Source organism: Mobula hypostoma, chromosome 28 (assembly GCF_963921235.1).
Source record: "Mobula hypostoma chromosome 28, sMobHyp1.1, whole genome shotgun sequence".
Taxonomy (NCBI): Eukaryota; Metazoa; Chordata; class Chondrichthyes; order Myliobatiformes; family Myliobatidae; genus Mobula; species Mobula hypostoma.
In genome coordinates, this window is record NC_086124.1 from 8699947 (window position 1) to 8725450 (window position 25504).

Consider the following 25504-nt stretch of genomic DNA (forward strand, 5'->3'; position numbering starts at 1 on the left):
ACAAGTGGTGCATGTGAGCTTGATTTCAACGTTTAAGCAAAGACTGGATAGGTACATGGATGGTAGGGGTGTGGAGGACTTTGGCCCCGGTGCAGGTTGATGGGAGTAGGCCGGTTCAAATGGTTTGGCATGGACTAGACGTTTCTCTGCTGTACTTTTCTATGACTTTATGAATCCACGAGGCAGTGGACAGACATGTCAGAGTGAGAATGTGAAATAGAATTAAAAAGGTCTGGTGACCCTGGCCATTACAGCAGATGGAGTGATATACTGTGAGAAACATGGCAGCCATCCTGCATCCTGCAAGTTGACACAAACAGCACCGTGATGTTGACCAGGTGATCTGCTTTACTGCTATTGACAAGGACACTAACACAATTGCCTCAGTTCTGACTTCAAAATATTGACTTGACAGATGGAATCTCATTTAAAATCCCTTCTCAAAGACAGCGTCTCAGAGTGTGCTGCCCCCCTTCTGGAGGTGGAAGAGGCAAAGGGCTGAAGAAGAAATCTCGCGAGAGGATAATACACCATGGAATAAAGGGAAGGTTGTGGTGAACCAGAGGGAGAAAGGTCTGGTGATTTACTTATATTTTTTATTTAGCAATATCACACAGAACAGTCCCTTCTGGTTTAACGACCTGCACCGCACAGCAACCTTAGCCTAATCACAGGACAATTTACAATGACCGCTTAACCTACTAAACAGTACACCTTTGGAATGTGGGAAGAAACCTGTGCACCAGGAGGAAACCAGAGCACCCGGGGGTAACCAGAGCACCTGAGGGAAACCAGAGCATTCGGGGGAAACCAGAGCACCAGGAGGAAATCAGAGCACTGATTTCAGAGCACCAGGAGGAAATCAGAGCACCCAAGGGAAACCAGAGCACCCGGAGGAAACCAGAGAACCAGGAGGAAATCAGAGCACTCAGAGGAAATCAGAGAACCAGGAGGAAATCAGAGGACCCGGAGGAAACCAGAGCACCCGGAGGAAACCAGAGCACCCGAGGGAAACCAGAGCACCCGAGGGAAACCAGAGCACCCAGAGGAAGCCCACATGCTCACGGGAAGGTCATACAAACTTCTTATAGATGACATTAGAACTGAACTCCAAGCTCCAACGCTCTGAGCTGTAATAGTGTCGCGCTAACCGTACCATGGCACCTTATGGCAGGTTGTGGGAAGAGGGTAGATAGGAAAGAGAAGGGGTAAAGGAGCCAGATAGAAAGGGGCCTGCAGTGCCAGGTAAGCTTGTAATGTGCTAGTGGTTCAGGAGCAGCGGTCTCCACTGCCCCTTCGGTCAATGGTAAAGGCTCCATGGCATAAAATAGGTTGGGAACCCGTGATCTGGAGCAAAAATTAAAAACAGTCAGCTGGTCAGGCAGCACCTGTGGAGAGAGATAGAGTTTCCAACATTGTGTTTTTATATCAAAATTTTGGCTTCTGTATTTTATTTTTCTGAGTTCTATTTGCCCTGGGGCAGGAGTTGAAACCGTGACCCATGTTTTGACGCACTCAGCACTTCTGTGATACACAGCAAGCCCTTAAGGTCCCGTTTGCTCAGGCTCTGCCCAGTCTCCCTACTCTAGCAATTAATTGGTAGTTTGCCAGAAAAGAACAAAACTTCTCCTCCCTACTGAAGCCACAGAAATTCTACATCATCTTGATTCTGAAACTCTTAAACACAGTGTTGGGTGTCTCTGCCTGTCAGACGTCATGTTAATCAAAAAAAAAATCCAATTCTTTGCAAGGACTGGTGCCAACTGGAAATAGAAACCTTACAGGTGGCAGGATGCCAAAGAACCCATTTGAAAATTAAAAAAAAGTCTACAGCTCCTTGAAAATGTAATTGAGCAAAGTCCTGTCCCAAGTTTTGCCAACTGCACTCCGAGCCTTTATCTTTAGTCTGTGGAATGATGGGTGAATGATTTCCCCTGTATACTACAGTGCAAAAATCTTAGGTACATTTATATATACCTAAGATTTAAGTGGTAATTTTATGTATTGCACTGTACAACTGCTGCAAAAAAAAACCAAATTTATTGACGTGTGAGTGATGATAAACCTGGGTCTCTATTGTGGACTGAGGGTGGGAAGGGAGCAGGGAGAGGGGAATCATGGTTGGAAAAAGGGGAAGGGAGAGGGGAGGGAGCGGGAAGCACCAGAGAGACATTCTGTAATGATCAACAAACCAATTGTTTGGAATCAACTGACCATGCCTGGTGTCTCAGGGCTGGGTGTGTCTGTACACACACTATACCCTGTCCCTGGCACTCCTTCTCTGCCACCTGTCCCCCACCCCTCCCATGGCACCCCACCCTCGCCATTCTCAACATCCTTTGGTCCCACCAGATTTACAAACTCGCTCCCCGCTCTACGTTGACAAATACAGAACTGTGCAAAAGTCTTAGGCACCCTAACTATATAATGCGCCTAAGAATTTTGCACAGGACTGTACGTGAGTGCATCGAATGCACTCACCTCCAGCACATAAAGAGGCCCTTCGGCCCAATTCGTCCATGCTGACCAAGCCCTCACTAATGTGACTAGTTACCATAATAAATGGATAGCACAGAATACAAAGCAGACAGAGAACAGATGACCCTTCAAAGAAATGCTGGCTGGTAGCAGTGTACGCACTTGCAGAGTAGACTCTGGACCTCCACACTTGCACATGGAGGTTTGGAAGTACGGGATAACTTGGAGGTTAGATATGCCTACATCCTAACCCCTCTCTCTGACCATGAACTCACCACTGAGTCTGGCAGTGGTCTATAACTTCACATCTGGCCCCTCAGCTCTAGCTGACACATCCAGTTTCTGCTCTACTAATGCACTCAGTGGCCTAATGTTAATACAAATATCTAATCAGCCAATCATGTGGCAGAAACTCCATGCATAAAAGCATGCAGACATGGCCAAGAGGTTCAGACCAAAGTTCAAAGTTCAAAATAAATTTTATTATCAAACTTTATATATGTCACCATATACAGCCCTGAAATCCTTTTTCTTGCGGGCATACTCAGCAAATCTATAGAATAGTAACTATAACAGAATTAATGAAAGTCCACCCAACTATTGATTCTGTGATAGTTATTATTCTATAGATTAGTTGAGTATGCCCAAATATCAGAATGGGGAAAAAATGTGATCTCGGCGGCTTTGACTGTGGAATGATTTTTGGTGCCAGACAGGGTGGTTTGAGTATTGAGAAACTGTTGATCTCCTGGGATCTTCATGCACAATGTTCTCTAGAGTTTACAGAGAACGGTGCGAGAACCAAAAAAACATCCAGTGAGCGACAGTTCCGTGGGTAAAAATGCCTGGTTAATGAGAGAGATCAGAGGAGAATGGCCAGACTCATTCAAGCTGACAGGAAGGTGACAGTAACGCAAATAACCAACAGAGGTGTGCAGGAGAGCGTCTCTGAATACACAATATGTCAAACCTTGAAGTGGATGGGCTACAGCAGCAGAAGACCATGAACGTACACTCAGTGACCACTTTATTAGGAAGAGAAGGTACCTAATAAAGTGGCCACTCAGTGTGTATTGATCAAGCGCAGTCTCAATTCATAACAGTAAAAGAATAAGGTAAGGAACTTGGCGATTTCTTGACAAAGTTAGAATAATGAGAATTTTGAATGATTAGCCAAAAACTAGCATATGCAGTGAGAGACTTTCAACCTGAAATTGCTCTCTGGGGATTATCTACTTTGTATGTAAATGTAAGTCGGGGATGGAATGAGCTGATTGTAATCTCATATATGTTGCAATTTTTAGATTTTGCATCCAATCCTTCTGCATTGGCCTTGAGCCTACTTGCAGTCACGAAGGGATGCAAGGGAAGCTGACTGGCAAATCAAATTACTGGGAAATATTAAGTCAAACATAAGTGGTTGTGAATGAAAGATAATATTATCAGAGTTATAGAGTTATACAGTGCCGAGAGAGGTCTTTCCGCTCACTCACTCACGATGAGCAAGTTGTCTACCTGGGTTAGTCCTGTATGCCTACATTCGGTTCATATTCCCCTGACCCTTCCCTATCCGATTTTTAAGTAAGTTCTCCGAAGACGGTGGGTTGCATGGGGTGTCAAGGGAGGGGTAGCAGCTCTGGTGAGGGGGCTTGTCGTGTCCGTTCCGGGACAGCTCACTCTCCTTTGGTTCTCACTGGACTCTCAGTTCTCACCTGTGGCACCTGCCCCAGAAAGGACATGACGAGCCTCTTCACCAGAGCTGTTTGCATGCGACAGCAGCCCCACCCTGGTGCACTCCTTCGACAGGGCAGTGGGGCTAAACCAGGTGAGGGTGGCCGGTGGGCCTCATACCCCTCCATGAGATAGGGGCAAGCCTGTCCTAGCATGTAAAGTCAGCTTCGGCACACTGGGTGGATGAGATCTACAGTGGGATCCAAAGGTCAGAAAGGAAGCACTGCAACGCTCCGTGGAGGGCGAAGGGCATGACAAGGCACAGAAGATGTCACGGTCATCCACTGCAACCAAGGAAGGCCCCAGCTTGTGACACTTATTTGTACCACTGGATCCGGACTTCTCAAGAGAGTGGAAAAGCCCCAGTGAAATGGCTTTTCCATTTTAAAAACATTCCTGCACAGGTCTCTTGTCATAGTCGGATATGACAGACAATCATTCTCTGAAGATAGTGCCTGTCAGTCAACTTTTACCAAGGCTTTTTGGGAAATTGTGAAGGAGTGAGTGATTAGTGGGAAGTGTTGGCAAAAGTGGGAGGTGGGTTGGAGATACGTCTCCACCAAAGGAGGTGTAAGACACTCCTTTCCTTCGTTGGCTTGCAGGTCACCCTTGTGCAAGGTGCAGCACTTGCTTAGCCTCCTGATCAGGGTCAGGTGATGCCATGGGGGCAGGTGGTGGATGGTCATATGAGCAGCTGGTGTATATCACAAGTCCTGGTTATGCGACTGCTGACGCCAGGCAGACAATCTCTGAAGGGTATTGATCAGGGCTGGGGTCACCTGCCTTGTAAAGACACTGCCTAGAAGAAGGCAATGGCAAACCACTTTGGCAGAAACATTTGCCAAGAACAATCACGGTCAAAAGACCACAATCGCTCACGTCATATGACATGGCACAGAATGATGATGTCAAATGACACGGTGCATAATGATGATGATGAAATGCTCCCTTACCCACTGAGTTAGTTCCTCCAGCATTTTCTGTGTGACATACTGAGTAGTGAGTGCTTGGAATACACTGTCAGGGATGGTGGCAGAGAGAGATATAATAGAGATTTTCATGAGGCTCTTAGATAGACAGGAAATGGAAGGAAATGGACATTGTGTAGGCAGAAGGAATTAGTCGGCCATTTAAGCAGTTTGGCACAGCATTATGGGCTGGAAATCCTGTTCTATGTCCTGAACTGAGGAAAAGTGAATCAGCTTTGCACAGACAGTAACTTAATGCCAGTCAAGATTCTCTGAAATAATGCAGGAGTACTATCGATCTGTTGGAATTCTTTCACTGCATAGAAGAAGGCAATGGAAAACCACTAATGTAAAAATATTTACCAAGAACAATCGTGGTCAGTGAAAGACCATGATTGCCCACGTCATACGACACGACACTTAATGATGATGTCATAAGACACGGCGCAGAATGATGATGTCATATGGCATGGCACATTAACAAGCAAATAAATGAGTGGCAAAAGTGAAGTTAAAGGAAATGAGACAACATAAGCAACAGGCCAAACAGAGGTCATGGCTTGATAATTGGCAAACAGGATACCATTCTGAGTGTGAGGAGCTTTTCTTGCTGAGACCCTCTAGAGACTCCTGGTGGACTGGTTGACAGGGAGGTGGTACCAGGCTTACCCTACAATGTCTACAGTAATCTTGAGACTCCCCCTTATCCAAACCAGCTCCTCTGTTGAATATGATCATGCTTGACCTATCACGGCCTCAGATTCCTCTTCTGTGCCTTTTATTTATACCCTTATTTCCTCAAGGATTCAAAAATTATCCAGTGATCTACCTCAATCACCTCAGGAGACAGTGGCAGAGAATTGCAGAGATTCACCGCCCACCATCTGTCCAAACAATCCCTTTGCCATTCTGGACAAGCCCTTTCCAAACAAACCCATTTCCAAACAAGCCCTTTGCCAGCAGGCCACCTTGTTTTGGGAGGATTTGGTGGTTTATATTCTTAACCCAAGAATCGGCCTCTGGTTCATGCTCTTTCATTCCCATACTCCTCAGTTTTTAAAGATTGCCCCCAATCTTATCTCACCAACTGCAGTAAAACATCTGGAGGATGGGATTAATGGACAGTAGATGGAGAAAAAAAAGGTTGGCAAGGACATGGTGGCTGTTTCAACACTGTCTGACTCTGTGATTATGTCCCTGATCCTGTACTGAATTTCTCCCGTTTCCTCTAAGGAGTTCTTTCAGTCATGGAAACAGGGTTATTTCTATACTGAAATGCCCCCTCAGCATCTAACTTTCAGGTACTATGGATGTTCTGTAAAACCATAAGACATAAGAGCAGAATTAGGCCACGAGAGTCCATCGTCTGCTCCGCCATTCTATCATGGCTGATTTATTATCCCTCTCAACCCCATTCGCTTGCCATCTCCCCGTAACCTTTGACCCCCTCACTAAACAAGAACCTGTCAACTTTCGCTTTAAATATACTCAATGACTTGGCCTCTACAGCCATCACTGGCGTTGGATTCCGCAAATTCGCCACCCTCTGGCTAAAGAGATCGGGGCACAGTAACACAGTGGTTAGCACAGCGCTTTACAGTACGGGCGACCCGGGTTCATTTCCCACCACTGACTCTAAGGAGCTTGTACGTTCTTCCCATCACTGTGCGGATTTCCTCCAGGTGCTCCGGTTTCCTCCCACAGTCCAATGACGTTTTGGTTGGTTGGGGAATTGGTCATTGTAAATTGTGCCGTGATTAGGCTAGGATTAAACTGGAGGATTGCTGGGTGGTGTGGCACAAGGGGCTGGAAGTGCCTATTTTGTGCTGTCTCTCAGTCAAGCAATCAATAAATAAATATATAGATAGATAGATAGATAGATAGATAGATAAATTCCTCTTAATCTCTGTTCTATAGTGATGTCCTTCTATTCTGAGGCTGAACCCTCTGGTATTGATGTTAGTGAGAAAACAGCAAATTGGGGTCCATTTCATTATGTTTTATATATTTGATTGAAGTTACATTGATCACTAAATTCCCAGTGGCTTTCCTTGCAACACCTTACAGGTGTGTTTGTATAATCATTATGTTGACAGACTAATAATCCAGAGGTGGGGTTAATAACCGGGACACGAGCGCAAATCCCACCACAGCGACTGGAGAACTTAAATGCTTAACTCAGACATTTTGCATAAAAAGCTATTATTTAGAGCAGTGACCATGAATTCACGGGACCTTTGTGGCAACTCCACTTGGTTCATTAGAAATTTGAATAAAAGGAGCAGGGGTAAATCATTCAGTCCTTCATACCTGTTCTGCCACGCAATATGAGCAATGACATGGCTTCCACAGTTGTCCGTGGCAATTAATGTAACGCTGTCGCAGGAAAGGGGCATCCGTCAACTGGGACCCCCACCACACAAGACATGCTCAATTCTCCTTGCTGCCATCAGGAAGAAAATACAGGAGTCTCAGGATTCACACCACCAGGTTCAGGAACAGTTACTACCCCTCAACCATCTGGCTCCTGAACCAAAGGAGATAGCTTCACTCAACCTCACTTGCCCCATCACTGAAATGTTCCCACAACCAATGGACTCACTTTCAAGGATTCTTCATCTCATGTTCTCATTATTTATTGCTATCTATTTATATTTGCATCTGTCCAGTTTGCCGTCTTCTGTATTCCACAACCAATGGAATCACTTTCAAGGACTCTTCACGTCACGTTCTCAATATTTTTTGTTTGTTTATTTATTATTATTCTTTCTTCTTTTTTGTACTTACATGGTCTGTTGTCTTCTGCTCTCTGGCTGAATGCCTTGGTTGTTCAGTCTTTCATTGATCCTGTTATAGTTTTTATTCTATAGGCTTGCTGGGTATGCCGACAGGAAAATGAATCTCTGGGTTGTATATGATGATAAATATGTACTTTGATAATAAAATTTACTTTTAACTTTAAGTCCAGAGATTTACCACCTTCTGGCTAAAGAAATTCCTCCTTGTCTCTGTTCTAAAGGGATGTTTTTGTATTCTGAGGATGTGGCCTCTGGTCTTGGACTCCCCCATTATTGGAAACATCCTCTGCACGTCCTCTTTATCTAGGCCTTGATTAGATCACAGCTTGAACCTTGCACACAGTGCTGGTCTCTTTACTTTGAGAGACATTCAGCTTTAACAGGTTAATTCCGAGGATGAAAGAGGAAAGGTAAGCAAGTTGAGCCTTTATTCACAGGAGTTTATAGGGATGTGCGGAGAAATTCTATTTCAAAATGTGAGGTTGTAAGGGAGCTTGGTTGGCTGGAAAAGAAGAAAATGCTTGCTATTAGAAGGGCAGAGAGAAATGAAGTGAAAGTTTTGAAAGTGGAGGCCAATGTCAAAATCAAAGTAAATTTATCAACAAAGTTATGGTAAACTACATTTTCTTGCAGACATTTACAGGAACATTAAAACAAACAATAGAATTTATTAAAAAAATTATTTGTAAACAAAGACCGGCAAACAACCAATGTGCAAAAGCAGATGAATAGTACAAACAAAAAATAAATAATACTGAGCACAGGAGTGAGAAAGAGCACTTGAAAGTGACCCTGTTGTTGTGGAGTCAGTTCAGAGGTGAGCAACTTCAGACAGGCCGATTCAGGTGACTGATGGTTGAAGGGTAATTACTGCTCCTGAACCTGGTGGCATGGGATATAAGGCGCGTGTACCTCTTTCCTGGTGGCAGTAGTAAGAAGAGAACATGGCGTGGATGGTGGGGGTCCACGATGGTGGACGTTGCTTTCCTGTGAGAGTGCTTCTTGCAGATGTGCTCAGTGGTGAGGTGGACCTCTCCTAAGATGGAATTTACTGCACCTCATTTGACCGTCTGCACTGCAATCCCCAAAACCCGAGGTCATCAGATTACTCGGCAAAGTACTCCTTCCTGATGGCAGCGGTGAGAAAAGACCATGGCCATGATGGTGGGGGTGGGGGGGTCTTTGGTGATGGATGCTGCTTTCTCATGGCAGTGCTTCATATAAACGTGCTCGATAATTGGGAGGGTTTTACAAATGATGGACTGGGTTGTATCTACCACCTTGTAGACTTTTCCACTTCCTGGACACTGGCATTTCCATACCAGGCTGTGATACAATCAGTTAGGTATTTGTTAAAGTTTTAGGTAGCATTCCAAATCCACACAATCTTTGAAGAAATTTTCAGCACTTCTGATGTTAATTTTAAATTCGAAGAATTCTAAGAACTTTTAAGATGGAAAAGAGGAAGAATTGCTTCTCCCCAAAGGATTTTAAAGCCTTTGGAATTGTGTATGCAAAGAGTATATTGGGGGAAACAAGCAGGGAAGTGAAGCTGAGGCGAAGATCAAATCGGTCTTGATTTGATTGAAAGCTGGATCAATCACCTTCCACATTCTTCATTGTTCTTACGCTTCGACAACTCCCCAGATTTAATAATTTATTAAAAGCTTAGTTGACTCTTCCTACATAGTTGTAGGAAAAAAATACCAGCTGACACATTTAAGAACTATTCCCCGGAAACTGCAGCAAATCAATTGTGAGCTCGCATCTTACAATGGCCTTTATGACACTCAGCCTCAGGGAACCTGCAGTAGGTTCCTACAGATGAACTGGCAGAAACGAACAGACCGTGAAGGCTATGGCACAGAGGACTTTCAATTCTAAAGCTATTAATGTTATCAACCCACAAGCAACATCATTTTATTTACAATTTCCCCATTGCACTAGACAGATTTAAACACTACTAAAAGATGTGGACTTCAATGTGGATCCTCACTACTCCCACCCATTTTATAGAAATATACACTCAGTGGCAACCTTAATAGGGACATCCTGTACCTAATAAAGTGACCTCTGAGTGTAGGTTTGTGGTCTTCTGCCGCTGTAGCCCATCAGCTTCATGTTGTGTGTTTAGAGATGCTCTTCTGCATGCCACTGATGTAACACCTGGTTAGCTGTGTGGTTCTCGCTTGAACTAGTCTGGCCATTCTCCTCTGATCTCTTCCACTAACAAAGCATTTTTGCCCACAGAACTACTGCTCACTGGGTATTTTTTGTTTCTTTCACCATTCTCTGCAAACTCTAGAGACTGTTGTGTGTGAAAATCCCAGGAGATCAGCAGTTTCTGAGATACTCAAACCACCCCGTCTGGCACCAACAATCATTACAAGGTCAGAGTCACTCTGATCACACTTCTTCTCCATTCTGATGTTCTGTCTTAACAACAGCTGATCTTCTTGACCACGTCACAATGCTTTTTTTTGCATTGAGTTGCTGCCACATGATTGGCTGATTAGATATTTGCATTAACGAGCAGGTGTACAGATATACCTAATAAAGTGGCCACTGAGTGTTTAAGGACAGTGAGAGCTATGGTTAAATTTCTGTTATAACTTTGTTATGATGTATAAATTTTACATTTCAAACTCATTTCCATGCACGATTTAAAGTACAGGCGATGTCTCACGTTACCGCTGTTGAGCTAATGGAAATTCGCCCTTAAATCCAGAAATCACAACCCGAAATTTTCAGATAGAAGTAAAGGTTGCTACCCCAAAATTTAAAATATAGAACTTTGAAAATATAAATAAATAAGCAAAATTTTTCTTTTTGATTCAAATTTCTTGGCACAGAAATGATGAGACGGAGTTGAGTAGGGCAAAATTGCAATATTGACCATTTTCTAGGAATGCAATCCTCCGAAAAATTAAATTTTTTGCAATACTAAAATTGTATACAGGTCAGTCACTGCAATTAGTGTGGCTGTCCCAGTGATCTGCAACCCAATGGAATTCAGAAGAATGAGGGGGAGAGTTCATGAGTAGATGTGGAGAGGATGTTTCCTATGGTGGGGGAGTCTAAGACCAGAGGACACAGCATCAGAATGGAGGGGCTTGCTTTTAGAGCGGAGATGAAGAAGAATTTCTTTAGCCAGAGAGTGGTGAATCTGTGGAATTCGTTGCCACAGGTCATAGTGGAGGCCAAGTCATTGGGTATACTTAAGGCAGAGGTTTATAGATTCTTGATTGGTCAGGGCATGAAGGGATACAGGGAGAAGGCAGGAGATTGGGGTTGTAAGGGAAATGGATCAGCCTTGATGAAATGGGAGAGCAGATCCGATGGGCCAAATGGCCTTAATCTGCACCTATATCTTATGCTCTGAAGATCTTTTGGTTCAATCCTGACCTCAGGTTTGCATGTTCTCCTTGTCACCACGAGCATTCTCCGTAGATGGTAGCTTTCTCACATATAAGATTATAAGACTATAAGAGATAAGAGATAGGAGCATAATGAGGTCATTCAGCCCATCAAGTCTGCTCCACCACTTCATCATGGCAGATCCACTTCCCTCTCAATGCCAATCTCCTGCCTCCTCCACATAACCTTCCCTTACTAATGAAGAACCTGATAAGGCCATAAGGCATGGATGCAGAATTAGGAGCAGAATCCCATAGAAGTGCTGGTTAGTTGTCCATCGTAAATTCCTCCTAGAGGGCATGGGTGTTAGGAGTATCCAGGTGAAGTTAATGGACATGTGGGAATGATCAGATTGCTGGGAAGTAATTTGGGGAATGAGAATGGTGGGATCACACTAAGTAACACACACAAAATTCTGGAGAAACTCAGCAGATCAGGCAGCATCTATGGCAAGGAATCAAGGGACGATTTTTCTGGCTGAGACCCTTCACCAGGACAGACAAGGCTGGTAGGAGCAGGAAGACTTGGATGACAAGAGTTTTGGGCTGAGACCCTTCACCTGTCCTCTGTGTGTGTGTGTGCGTGTGTGTGTGTGTGTGTGTGTGTGTGTGTGTGTGTTACTCTGGATTTCCAACGTCTGCAGAATCCCTAGTGTTCAGGATTACACTAAGGGTTGGCATAGACTCAAATTGCCAAATGGACTCTGTGTCATAATGGGACATGAGATCAGTGAGAGGCATAGACAATGTGTTTGAGTGTGGTGACTCCCTGCTTATTTGCACCAATCGTAGTTCCACAGACAGGGCAAGTGCAAGGAGACAGTACACGGCTAGGGTCAAGATCCTTGCTGAGCAAAGTGACCTTGGGATCCAAATTCATAACTCCTTGAAAGTAGCTACCCAGCTCAATAAGGTGATTGAAGAAGACTTATGGAATGCTTACTTTTATTAGTTGAGGAATTGAATACAAGAGGTCAAGAGGTTATGCTGCAACTTTATAAAACTCTGGTTTGGCCACATCTGGAGAATTGCATACAGTTCTGGTCACCTCACTACAGGAAGGATGTTGAGGCTTTGGAGAGGGTGCGGGAGAGGTTTACCAGGATGCTGCCTGGTTTAGAGGGCATGTGCTATCACGAGAGGCTGGACAAACTTGAGTTATTCTCTCTGGAACACCAGAGGCTGAGGGGAAATCTGACCGAGGTTTGTAAGATTATGAGAGGCATAGATAGAGTGGACAGATGGTATCTGTTTCCTAGGGTAGAAATATCTAGTACCAGAAGGCATGCATTGAAGGATAGAGAGGAGGTAGGTTTAAGGGGGATGTGAGGGGTAAGTTTCTTACTCAGAGAGTGGTGGTAGAAGCAAATATATTAGAGGCTTTTAAGAAATGTTTGGATGTAAGGAAAATGGAGGGATACAGACATGGTGTAATGAGGAGAGATTAGTGTTTGGGAGTTTTTGATTTGCTGCTCAGCTGGTCTGGCACAACATTGTGTGCATAATATGCCATTCTATGTTTTAATGATCAATTAAATTCCAAAATTCTTCTGAAATAGGATCGCTTTCCGAATGTGCACAGCAGAGGGGCAACTGCTCTTCAGTCGTCTTGTCAGCAGGGCGGTCTGTCACAGAAACTCATCCTCACCTCCCTCATGACATGACCATGACCATGCCTCCATGTGAATCTGTCAGACACAACAGCAGCTGGCTCTTGGAAATGATGAATAACTTCCTCTCCTGGGGTCTGGGGCGCAGAATTCTGCTGATTCATCACACAAGCTGCTCTTTCTTTCAAAGAGAAAGAAAGCATCCTTTGAAAGGGAGATGAGTTCACCTAGCTGGTCTCTGTGACAGAGAGCAGTTGGTAAACACACTCCTTACACACGCACAAACATTGCTTTGTCGTTGCGCTGAGTGTGCGCACTCCGATATCTTCCTCGGTATATTCTCACAATGGGTCTTAAACCGAGCTGATGCTCTCTTTGGGGCATTTCCCGTCGCATGCAGCAGAATATTGCGTTCCTTTAGTAATGAGGATGTGTGAACAGCTGGAGGGAGGAGACGATGGCGGCGCGACGCAGCGTGCACAGCCGTTCCGAATTGATATCGATTATGTGTTAACTAGGGGGCCGTGCACAATTCTGATTTGATGGAGACAGCCGTGAGAAGCATGGAGGAACATCTGGAGAAACTTCTGAAATGCCCGGTTCACTGCCGCTGCTACTGTGCGATCGAGAATCTCTGGAGGGGAAGGCCCCAAATCCTCGGCTTTGCCTATTGCCTGTTGCCAGGGCCGGGTTCGAAGCGCTCAGCAGGGATGGTGCTCGGTGCTCGGTGTCGGAGGCTCGGAGTTTTCAGACGGACTCGGAGTCGGACTGTGGTCGGATGCTTCCAGGATGCTGCATCGGCAAGTTTGCGGCGCTGGAGGTTCACCGTCTGCGTGAGATGATGGAACTTTCGAGAGACTTTGAGACTTTTACCGTGCCCATGGTCTGTTCTTATCAAATTACAGTATTGCTTTGCACTGTTGTAACTGTATGTTATAATTATGTGGTTTTTGTCAGTTTTTAAGTCGGTTTGTCATGTGTTTCTGTGATATCATTCTGGAAAAACAATGTATCATTTCTTAATGCATGCATTATTAAATGACAATAAAAGAGGGCTGCGTGTCCTCATAATCTAATCTAATCTAATCTAATACCAGGAAGTACAAGGTGTTAAAGGGCATAAATTGAATGGGTAGCCAGAAACTTTTCCCAGGGCAGCAATGGCTATTGTGAGAGGGCATTTGCAGGAAAGTGGTTTCTTAAGGTTGTTATAGCCAGGGCTGGTGATGGGGTTACCTATTAAATGCTCCCAATGGTGTGCGCCTCAAATAGCCTCTGACAACCAAGTTCAGCTCCTGGCCTTCACAAGTGGCTTAGCTACTAAGCCCAGTGGAAATGTTTCTCCTGACAGGAGAAGGGACAAAGGCAGGTTATTGGCACCTTAAAACCAGTCGCTTCAGGCAGATGGGGCTCGTCAGCCGTGGTTGGCGGCTCATCTAGAAGGAGGAAAACTCTGATCTCAAACCTCTGCTGCCTTGCGGCCATACGCGCTCACGGGGAAGGTTTCGGGAGTAAACTCTGAGGCAAAAATGCGGAGCTGGTGTCCTTAAGGCAGTCCTATGTTGAGCTCAACGCTGACTGGCAACTCCTGGTGCCAATCTGTGTCAGTCTCTGTTGTTTCTTTGGGTTCATCAGATATGTGGTGAGGGGGACCCTGCTGCTTGGGTAACAGGGTTGCTCTCCATATCGTACGGCCTAGGCTTATGCATCTAGACAGATAGGATGCAACATCCATGGTCGACCCTGACTGACAGAGACTCATATCATGCCATGGGGGGATGTCGGAGGTAAGTTTTTCATGCAGAGAGTGGAATGCCCTGCCTGGGGTAGTGGTAGAGACAGACTGTAGCATCTTGTACTCTATCAAGTCAGCTCTCATCTTCCTTTGCTCCAAAAACACCTCTGACCTACTCCCTGTGCTCTCCTCCATTCACTGTGAAATTAGGCCTCCTCATATTAACCAACAGACTCTTATTTCCAACATGGCGTCCGGGGACCGCTCGGTTAATGATAAGAGTCCATGGCATAAAAATGGTTGGATACCCCTGAATCCAGGTGCTTAGATAAGCACATGGATGACAGAAAAATGGAGGGCTATGTAGGAGGAAAGGGTTAGATTGATGGGTTAAGTAGTCAGCACAACATTCTGGGCCGAAAGGCCTGTACTGTTCTATGTTCTATGATAAGGGAAGCAGGTGCATGGCAGTACAATCATCACCAGGTTCCCCTTCTGGTCTCATATCAGACTGATTTGGAAATAGATTGGTACTGAGTTTAAATCCTGGAGGTTTCACTCCAACAGGTACCTTCCCAAGAGCAATCAAGGACATTGCCTTGGCCTTTCTTAATAATTAGCTTTATAATTCCTTAATAATTAGCCAAGTTTCCATCAAACTCAATATATAAGTTTGCTGATGACACAACAATTGTAGGCCATATCTCGGGTAATGATGAGTTTGAGTACAGAGAGGAAATTAAGAACCTGGTGGCATGGTGCAAAGACAGTAACCTATCCCTCAACGTCAGCAAGACGAAGGAGTTGGTTGTTGACTTCAGAAGGAGTAACGGACCACACGACCCAATTTACATCGGTGGTGCGCAAGTGGAACAAAAGCTTTAAGTTCCTCGCGGTCAATATCACAAATGATCTGACTTGGACCAACCAAGCAGAGTCCACTGCCAAGAAGGCCCACCAGCGCCTTTACTTCCTGAGAAAACTAAAGAAATTTGGCCTGTCCCCTAAAACCCTCACTAATTTTTATAGATGCACTGTAGAAAGCATTCTTCTAGGGTGCATCATAACCTGGTATGGAAGTTGTCCTGTCCAAGACCGGAAGCAGCTGCAAAAAATTGTGAACATGGTGCAGCACATCACACAAACCAATCTTCCGTCCTTGGACTCACTTTACACCGCACGCTGTCGGAGCAGTGCTGCCAGGATAATCAAGGACACGACCCACTCAGCCAAAACACTTTTCGTCCCTCTTCCCTCCCGGAGAAGGCTCAGGAGCTTGAAGACTCATATGGCCAGATTTGGGAACAGCTTCTTTCCAACTGTGATAAGACTGTTGAACGGATCCTGACCCGGATCTGGGCCATACCCTCCAAATGTCCGGACCTGCCTCTCGGTTTTTTTTTTGCACTACCCTACTTTCCATTTTCTATTTTCTATTTATGACTTATAATTTAAATTTTTAATATTTACTATCGAGTTGTATTCCAGGGAGCGGGAAGCACAGAATCAAATATCGCTGTGATGATTTACGTCCTAGTATCAATTGTTTGGCAACAATAAAGTATAAAGTATAAAGTAAAGTATAAAGTATTTGTCACATGTACATTGAAACTTTGAAACATACCGTGAAATGACCAACACAGTCCGAGGATACGCTGGGGGCAGCCCTCCAGTGTCACCATGTTTCTGGTGCCAACAACAGCTTGGCCACAACTTACTAATCCTAACTGGTACGCCATCGCAACGTGGGAGGAAACCAGAGCACTTGGAGGAGATCCATGCGATCACGGACAGAACATACACATTCCTTTCAGGAATTATGGCCCATCATTGAAGTATTCCCATAACCAATGATCTCGCTTTAAAGACTCTTTATCTCATTACCTCAAGTTCTTGTTATTTAATGCTATTTATTTATATTTGCATTTGCACAGTTTGTTGTCTTCTGCACGCTGGCTGATCTTTCATTGATCATGTTACATAGATCAATACTCGATAGATTGGCTGAGTAGGCCTGCACAAGAGTGAATCTCAGGGTTGTATGTGGTGACATGTAGGCACTCTGAGAATAAAATTTACTTTTTTAAAATCTATCTTGTCAGTGATAACAAATCCTGTTAATGAATGAAAAAACACAAGAAAGTAATTTGTGATCAAGTAACAGCATAAATTTTAAATGGAAATGGACTTAGATGCTTTGTCCCTCAGTTTCTAGGGCAATGAAAGAGGTACTTTCAGCAGTTCAGACTGAGAACTGATCCGTGCGGTCAGTCACAGTACCAGCTACTCCCAGGTAAAAGCCAGATCCCATTTTTATGGACACCTGTAAATCAATCTAATTTGCTAAGTCATTAAATACTGAAAATTCAGTTGTGATGGTAACCGCACCTCCACGGAATTGTCAGGAATGGCTTTGAATGCATATAAATCTGATGAGAGAGAATCAATTACTAAAAGCGGGATGGGATGGACAGAGAGAAAGGGAAGAGGGTAGAAAGAGAGCGGGGGAGAGAGAGAGAGACAGAGAGCAGTAGAGAGAGTGAGGGGAGTAAGACAGGAGCGAGGAGGAGAAGAAGAGAGGAGGGGAGAGAGAGAAAGAGAGGCAAAGAGAGACAATGACAGGAAAGAGGAGGAGAGGAGGGGGAGGGAGAGAAACAAAAAGAGAGAGCGAGAGAAGAGGTGTGAGATAAGAGAGAGGAGTGAGCCAGAGAGATAGATAGAGAGAGACAAAGACAGGAGAGAGGAGGAGAGAAAGGGGAAAGAAGGAAAGGGAGGGGGAGAGGGAAAGGGAAAGGACAAGAGGGAGGGAGAGAGTGAACACTAAGGGTGAAATCTAATTCTGCTTGTTTCTAGAAAGGACAGATGCATACATGTCAGATTTTTGAATTTAATATAATGGGATTTTGCTCATGTGAGGGGTATCCATAAGTGGAGCAACTGTAACCCAGGATATTTCAGATGCAGAATGATTATTTTGGGGGTGTAGGGTGCCACACCTGCCACTGAACTAATACTACTTGTCCCCTCTGCTGTCAAAGAGCACAACCATCAGAATGGATAAACACCAATGATCAGCAAGTGTATCAGCTTTCCTTCACTGAATCAAGGCAATAACATACCCCAACTGTATTGACCACGTGGCCTTCAGCAGTTCAAGGAGCTGATTCCCTACCACTTCCTCAGGTGTGGTTAGATACCCAACTATTGGGCACATCTACGTGAAACGCTGTTGTAGGAAAGCAGCGTCCATCATTAAAGATCCTCACCACCCAGGCCATACTCCTTTCTCACTGCTCAAATCAGGTAGAAGGTACAAGAGCCTCAGGACTCACACCACCTGGTTCAATAATAGTTACTACCCCTCAACCATCAGGCTCTTGAATAAAAGATAGCTACATTCATCTATTGAGATGTTCCCACAACCAATAATCTCCCTTTAAGGATTCTTTATCTTGTTATTTCATGCTCTCATTATTTATTGCTATTTATTCATATTTGCAATGGTACAGCTTGTTGTTACCTATGATCTATTTGCTCTTTCATTGATCCTGTTTACAGTTACTATTCTATAGATTTGCTGAGTATGCCTGCAGGAAAAAGAATCTCTGGGTTGTACCTGGTGACATGTATGTACTTTGATAATAAATTTCACTTTGAGCTTCGAACTTTTTCGAACTTTGATTAGGCCCAGCCACTGGTACCCAGACACTGTGAATGAATTTCAAAAACTAATCTAAGTCTAGTTCATCTGTGGTAATAAGACTAGATCTTCAACTAAATAAGCACAATTGGTCAGAACAATGCACCTTTCAATGAACTTCAGCCCTCAGAAGCTCCATTCCAGTTTTTTATGTCAAGATTTGATTACCGTTGGACAAGAAACTACCTATTCACTCAGAAACACCCGAGTAAATCTTCAGTAATAGGGACGAAGCAGATTTCTGACCAACGATCCTGGGAAAACACAGTAATCTTCATTACTCAGTGTGTGCGCAGTGAGCTTTATGCGACTATGTGTAATGTGGTGGCTGCCATTAGAAGCCTCAGCTTATCAATCTGAGCCAATAGTTGGAAACAAGGCAATTACTGGGACTGATTCCGATGCTGGTGTGGTAGTGAAGTATAATAGTACCAAGCCACACAATCATAATGTGACAAAGAGAAAAGCCCACAATGTCAGTCAAAATCCTATAAATGTTGCAGTACCTATTTCTCATGCTGTTTTTACTTGGGTCCTTGCTATTCGTAACTCCCCAGTTTCCACCATTAAGTTGTCATAAATCTCACTGAAAACCTATTCAGAGCAGGAAATTTTCTCCGGAACTCCATACGGCTTATAGTGTGTTGGTAATAAACCGAAATTAAGCACATTCATTACTTTTCCATTTCTTTTTTCTTTTGCGGGTGCACAGAACGGAGAGCTTTCGGAACTTGAACAAGGTTGTCACTTCACAAACACCCAATCACTCCCCGAACAGTCCTTCCAGGTGAGGCGACACTTCACCTGCAAGACTGTTAGGGTCATCTACACTGTCCAGTGCTCCTTGTGTACTGGTGAGACCTGAAGCACAGCAGATTCTCCAGACCTTTATCTCTCTCACCAGTCAACTTCCCAGCTCTTCACTTCATCCCTTCCACCTCTCCCAGTTTGCACCTATCAACTGCCACCTTCTACTTCTTCCTCCCCACCCCCCCACCACCTTCTTACCCTGATTTCTGCCCTTCCTTTCCAGTCCTGATAAAGAGTCCCGGCCCGAAATGTTAATTGTTTATTCTTTTCCATAGATGCTGCATGCCCTGCTGAGATCTTCCAGCGTTTTGTGTGTGTTGCTAAGATTGTCACTTCTGGAACATAGAAATTTACAGCACATTACAGGCCCTTTGGTCCACAATGTTGTGCTGACTATGAAACCTACTCTAGAAACTGCCTAGAATTTCCCTAGCACATAGCCCTCTATTTTTCTAAGCTCCATGTACCTATCTAAGAGGCTCTTAAAAGACCCTATTGTATCTGCTTCCACCACCGCCTCACCCACCACTCTCTGTGTGAAAAACTTGCCCCTGACATCCCCTCAGTACCTATTTCCAAGCATCTTAAAACTATGCCCCCTCGTGTTAGCCATTTCAGCCCTGGGGAAAAAGCCTCTGGCTATCCACACGATCAATGCCCCTCATCATCTTATACATCTAACAGTTCCTTTCTGAATCCCTCAGGAGCCCCAACATGAAACACTTTTTGAAATCCTTACTTTTTATGGGGATGATAAGCTGGGGGATGACAGGAAGGATCTTTGCTCCACCATGTTCCAGCATGTCGTGGACTCCCTGTCTGGCAAAGAACTCGTATGGGTGACTGGTCTCACAGAGGCCATCGAAGAAAAGAGGCAGGTAATGATGGTAATCCAGTTTTTCAATCTCAACCTGTAAAAAGAGAGATTTGTAATTAAACCTTCAGTGATACCCATTCAAAATTAAATTTTTGATTTGGACTAATCAACCATTCTAGTTGGCAGCCCATCCCCTGCAATTTATCTATTACCCCCCAACCCCCATCACTGCACTGTAAACACTTTAAACCACTTTTTATAATGCTGTTTATTTTGTAACTAAATGCTGGTCTTTCTGCATTTAGATTATGAGAACACTCAGTCCTCTTTTGCACGTTATTCCATGTCTGTACTTCGAACTTCATTTTTATATCATTCTTATTCTTCGTAATTGTTTGACTGCTATTCTTTTTGTCACACCCATCATGTAAATTTAATTGCAAAGAAAGCATGACAGCGCCTCCAGTTCTTGAGGAGTGTGCGGAGCTTTGGCATGTCATCTTAAACTGACAGGCCGTCTGCTTCATCGCCGAATGCCTTTGAATGGAAAATCCTGCAGAAGGCCCAGGACTTGGCCCAGTACATCAGGGGTAAAGCCCTCCAAACCATTGACCACATCAACATGAAATGCTGTCGAAGGAGAGCAGCATCCATCATTAGAGATCCTCACCACCCAGGCAACGCTCTTCTCTTGTGGCTGCCATCAAGTAAAAGGTACAACTGCCCCAGGACTCACACCGCCAGGTTCAGGAATAGTTACTACCCCTCAACCATCAGGCTCTCGAATAAAAAGAGCATAATCATGCTCATCTATTGAGATGTTCCCACAACCAATGACCTCACTTTAAGGACCTTTTATCTCATGTTCTCGTTATTTATTGCAATTTATTTATGCTTGCATTTGCAGTTTGTTGTCTTCTGCTCCCTGGTTGATCTTTCATTGATCCTGTTTACAGTTACTATTCTATAGATTTGCTGAGTATGCCCGTAGGAAAAGAATCTCAGGGTTGTATGTGGTGACGTGTATGTACTCTGACAGCAAATTTTACTTTGACTTTGACCAACAGAACACATTAAATTCTTTATATATGTAACTGTATATGGAATATGCGATACGCAAAAGTTTTAGGCGAAGATGCTTTCAAAAATAATGAAATGAAAAGTTCCTTGGTATCAAACATTCTTCTATAAAGAGGAATAAACATCAAAAAATGAAATCAAATTAAAATTTGATGTGACCACTCTTTTCCTTTAAAACTAGATCAATTGTCTTAGGTACATTGTTGTGTTGTTTTATAAGAAAGTCGGCTGGTAGGCTGTTCCGAGCATCCTGGAGAACTTGCCACGGTTCCTCTGTGGACTTTGGCTGTCTCACTTGCTTCTGTTTCTCCAAGTAATCCCAGGCAGCCTCGATGAGGTTGAGATCAGAGCTCTGTGAGGCCATACCATCTGAAACCATATAAAAAATCTAGCATGCCTAAGACTTTTGGCTTATGAATAAAGTTGATGCTTAATCATAAGACCATAAGATATAGGAGCAGAATTGGGCTTTTTGGCCAATTGGTTAATGATAGTGAAGACGGATGACTGGGAAGATCTACAACAAGGAAGTTCGATGACAGGGAAGATCTATGGTTGGGGAGGTTAATGACAGGGAAGGTGGATGAAAGGGAAGGTCTACAACCAGAAAGGTCGATGACAGGGAAGGTCTACAGTTGGGAAGGTCTACGGTTGGGAAGATTAATGACAGGGAATATTGATGACAAAGGTCTATGGTAGGGAAGGTTAATGACAGGGAAGATCAATGATAGGGAAGGTTAATGATAGGGAAGGTGGATGACAGAGAAGGTGGATAATAAGTAAGGTCTATGTTGAAGACATTCTATAATAGGTTAGGGCAGGAATGGAGAGATTGAGTGAGACAAATGATGGTGGTTCCAGCTGGGAGAAGGTTGTGAAATAACAAAAGGCGTGACTGCAGGAGGTGTAAATAACAGAGTAGGATACCCTCTGAAATTACCAGATGAGTCATTTTCTGGTCCCTTAAAGAACTCATTTCCAAACTTCTCAATATCACAGAGCTACCATCATGACCTCACTGTTTGTACATTTATAATCAGCTTCAGTCATACAATCCCACACCACCCACGTGACCTTTTGTTCATTTCTTCAGCTCACCCTCTTCACCTGACAAGGTACAACGCAGTTACTCTGAGCTGCTGCATCACTTGGCGCAAAGACAAGATTCTTCATCAAGCTTTTGGTAGCTTCCCTCAGCATCTCCTTTAACTGTTCCCTTTTTTTTCTGTCAGTCTTTATTTTTTTAAAATTCTATTCTTTTTCTTTATTTTCCTGTCAATGTCCTCATGGAATACAGTACTGTGCAAAAGTCTTAGGCACGCACAGTATATACAGCTAGGGGGCCTAAGACTTTTGCACAGCACTGTAGTAATTTTATGTATTGCTCTGTACTGCTGCAGCAAAAAACCCCAGAAAAATGACATATGTGAGTGATGATAAAGCTGATTCTGATATGGGTCTCTATTGTGGACTGAGAGTGGGAAGGGGGCAGGGAGAGGGGAATCATGTTTGGGAAAAGGGGAAGGGAGAGGAAGGGAGAGGGAGGGAGTGGGAAGCACCAACGATATTCTGTAATGATCGATAAACCAATTGTTTGGATTCAAATGGTCTAAGATGTTTGTACTGTACTGTAAATCTCAGTGATATATACATACTTCAATAATAAATCCAGTCTGATAGCTCTGATGCACTTGGAGGCAAATTTTATTACTTGTATTCTGTCAGTGTGTTATGCCCATCATGCAAAACCTATAATTACAGAAAGTAATTGCTGATGATGTGTTGTGAAACGTCGATGCATTTGGAAAGCAAAGAGTTAAAAAGTATGAAGCTAGAAGTTTGGCCTTTTGGAGCTTAAGGCGTCAGACCGGAGGTGAGGGATACGCCAGTTCAAATCAGTTTTTGGACCTTAAAGCATAGGACTAGAGGCGAGGGACAGGACAGTTCTGCCTGGGTCTGCTCAATTTTGCTCGCTGCTCCGCTGTGCAGAACTGAGGCTGTGCTCTGCTTCTGCTGAAGTGATGCCTGATTTTGTATATGTTGCCCTGCGACGTTTACTAGGCTTTGTGATGAACTGAGGCAGCAGCCTGCTCTGGCTGCAATAATGTCTGGTTTTGTGTCTTTTCGTAAAACTTCCGTTCTGAATGTTATTTGCTTACTTTTATTGTTTGCACATTTTCTTTTGTCTTCTCTCTGGTGCCCGACAGCCTTTTTTTAATGGGTTCTTTTGGGGTTTCTTTGTTTGGTGGCTGCCTGTAAGGAGACAAATCTCAAAGCTGTATAATGTATACATACTTTGATAATAAATGTACTTTGAACTTTGAAGTATTTGCTAAGGGATAAATCAACACCCCATATCAGAATGCAGCATCTGTAGTCTAGCGTCTCAGCCACTGGTTCCACTTATCTCCTGCGCATCCAGATCTGTGGACTCATCACAGAGCTGAAAGTTCAATGTTCAAAGTAAATTCATTATTGAAGTCTTCATATATCACATTTTCTTGCAGGCATTCACAGTCTGTCTGGGTACCATATCCGATGCGGATGTTGGTGACCATGGTTTTCCATATAGACATATTCCTCGTTCTTTAGGTGACTTCAATTTCCTCGATGTGTAGCCACCTGGCTATGCTTTTGATGTACATAAGCCGAGGTCTTCCTCTAAGTTTGCTCTCCTCGATCTTTCCAGAGAGTATGAGTTTTTCTAGTTCATCTTTCCGCATAATGTGTCCTAGGAATCTGAGTTGTCTTTCTCTTATTGTTGGTATGAGCATTCACAGTAGCACAGAGTATACAATGGAATCAATGAAAAACTATACACAAAGATTGACAACCGATTTGCGAAAGAACTTCTGGCATATTGACCTTCATAAATTATATTACTGACTACAGGAGATGGAATGCTATATTGAAGTTGTGTAAGATGTTTCTGAGAACTAATTTGGAGTATTGTGTGCAGTTTTGTTCACCTGCCTACAGGGAATATACAACACACATAAAAGTTGCTGATGAACACAGCAGGCCAGGCAGCATCTCTAGGAAGAGGTACAGTCGACGTTTCAGGTCGAGACCCTTCGTCACGGTCTTGGCCCGAAACGTTGACTGTACCTCTTCCTAGAGATGCTGTCCGGCCTGCTGTGTTCACCAGCAACTTTTATGTGTGTTGCTTTAAATTCCAGCATCTGCAGATTTCCTCGTGTGTGAGGGAATATATAAATAAGGATTGAAAGAATAAAGAGAACGTTTACAAGGATGTTGCCAGGTCTGGAGGACCAGAGTTATAAGGAAACATTGAATAGGTTAGGACTTTATTCCTTGGAACATAGAAGATTGAAGGGAGAAATGATAGCAGTATACAAAATTATGAGGTAGGGTAACTGCAAGTGGGCTTTTTCCACTGAGGTTGGGAACTACAGATAGAGATCATGGGTTAGGGGTGAAAGGTGAAAAGTTTAAGGGGAACATGAAGGGACGATTTTCACTCCGAGGGTCGTGAGAGTGTGGAATGAGCTGCCAGCACAAGTGGTGCATGCGAGCTTGATTTCGATGTTTAAAAGAAGTTTGGATAGGTACATGGTTGGAGGGCTATGGTTATGGTGTAGGTCGATGGGAGTAGGCAGTTTAAGTGGCGCAGCACAGACCAGATGGGCTGAAGGGCCTGTTTCTGTGCTGTACTTTTCTATGACTCTAAATAAATAAACAATACTGTAGATTTCTTGAAAATAAGTCTGTAGGTTGTGAAATCAGTTCCGAGTTGAAGTGAGTGACATTTTCCACACGGTTTCAGGGGGCTGATAACTGAGGGGTAATAACTGTTCCCGAACCTGCTGGAGTGGGACTTGCAGCTCCTGTACCTCCTTCCCAATGGCAGCAGCGAGAAGAGAGCATGGCCTGGACGATGGGAGTCCTTGATGTCAACAAAGTTAACCTTGTTGAGTAAAGGGACACCCTCCCTTAATTATGAACTTGCCATTGTACAAGTTAGGTCTGAACAGAGATGATATAGTTGTTTTATGTGGACACGTGAAGATAGAAAGGACATTTATGATCATGGACAGTTATATTGCGTTGTGCCTGTTTGTAAATTGTTTTTGGTAGTGGGGGAGGATAAAGGAGGGAAAATTATACTGTAGACACAGTACTTGGATGTAAATTTAATATATAAACATAAGAGATTCTGCAGATGCAGAAATCCAGAGCAACACATACAGAATACTGTAGGAGCTCAGCCAGTCAGGCTGCATCTGTGAAGAAGAATAAACAGTCAACGTTAAGGGATGAGATTCTCCACCAGGACTGGACTATGTACATAGCTAATCTTTTTATATATATGGCCACATTCAAACAGTTACTTGTACATT

The 25504-nt window shown here is 43.7% G+C and overlaps 1 protein-coding gene across 5 annotated transcripts in view; it reads right to left on the minus strand.

Annotated features, from left to right (window-relative positions):
• Positions 1-25504, minus strand: part of LOC134339031 (parkin coregulated gene protein homolog) — a 498671-nt gene that overhangs the window by 170867 nt on the left and 302300 nt on the right. For all 5 annotated transcript variants that reach the window (XR_010016335.1, XM_063035291.1, XM_063035290.1 and 2 more), the window contains one exon: positions 19986-20157. Coding sequence is in view for 4 of the 5 variants with exons in the window: in XM_063035291.1 (XP_062891361.1) it covers positions 19986-20157 (172 nt within the window). In the remaining variant the exon portion in view is untranslated. The remainder of the gene's footprint in view (positions 1-19985; positions 20158-25504) is intronic.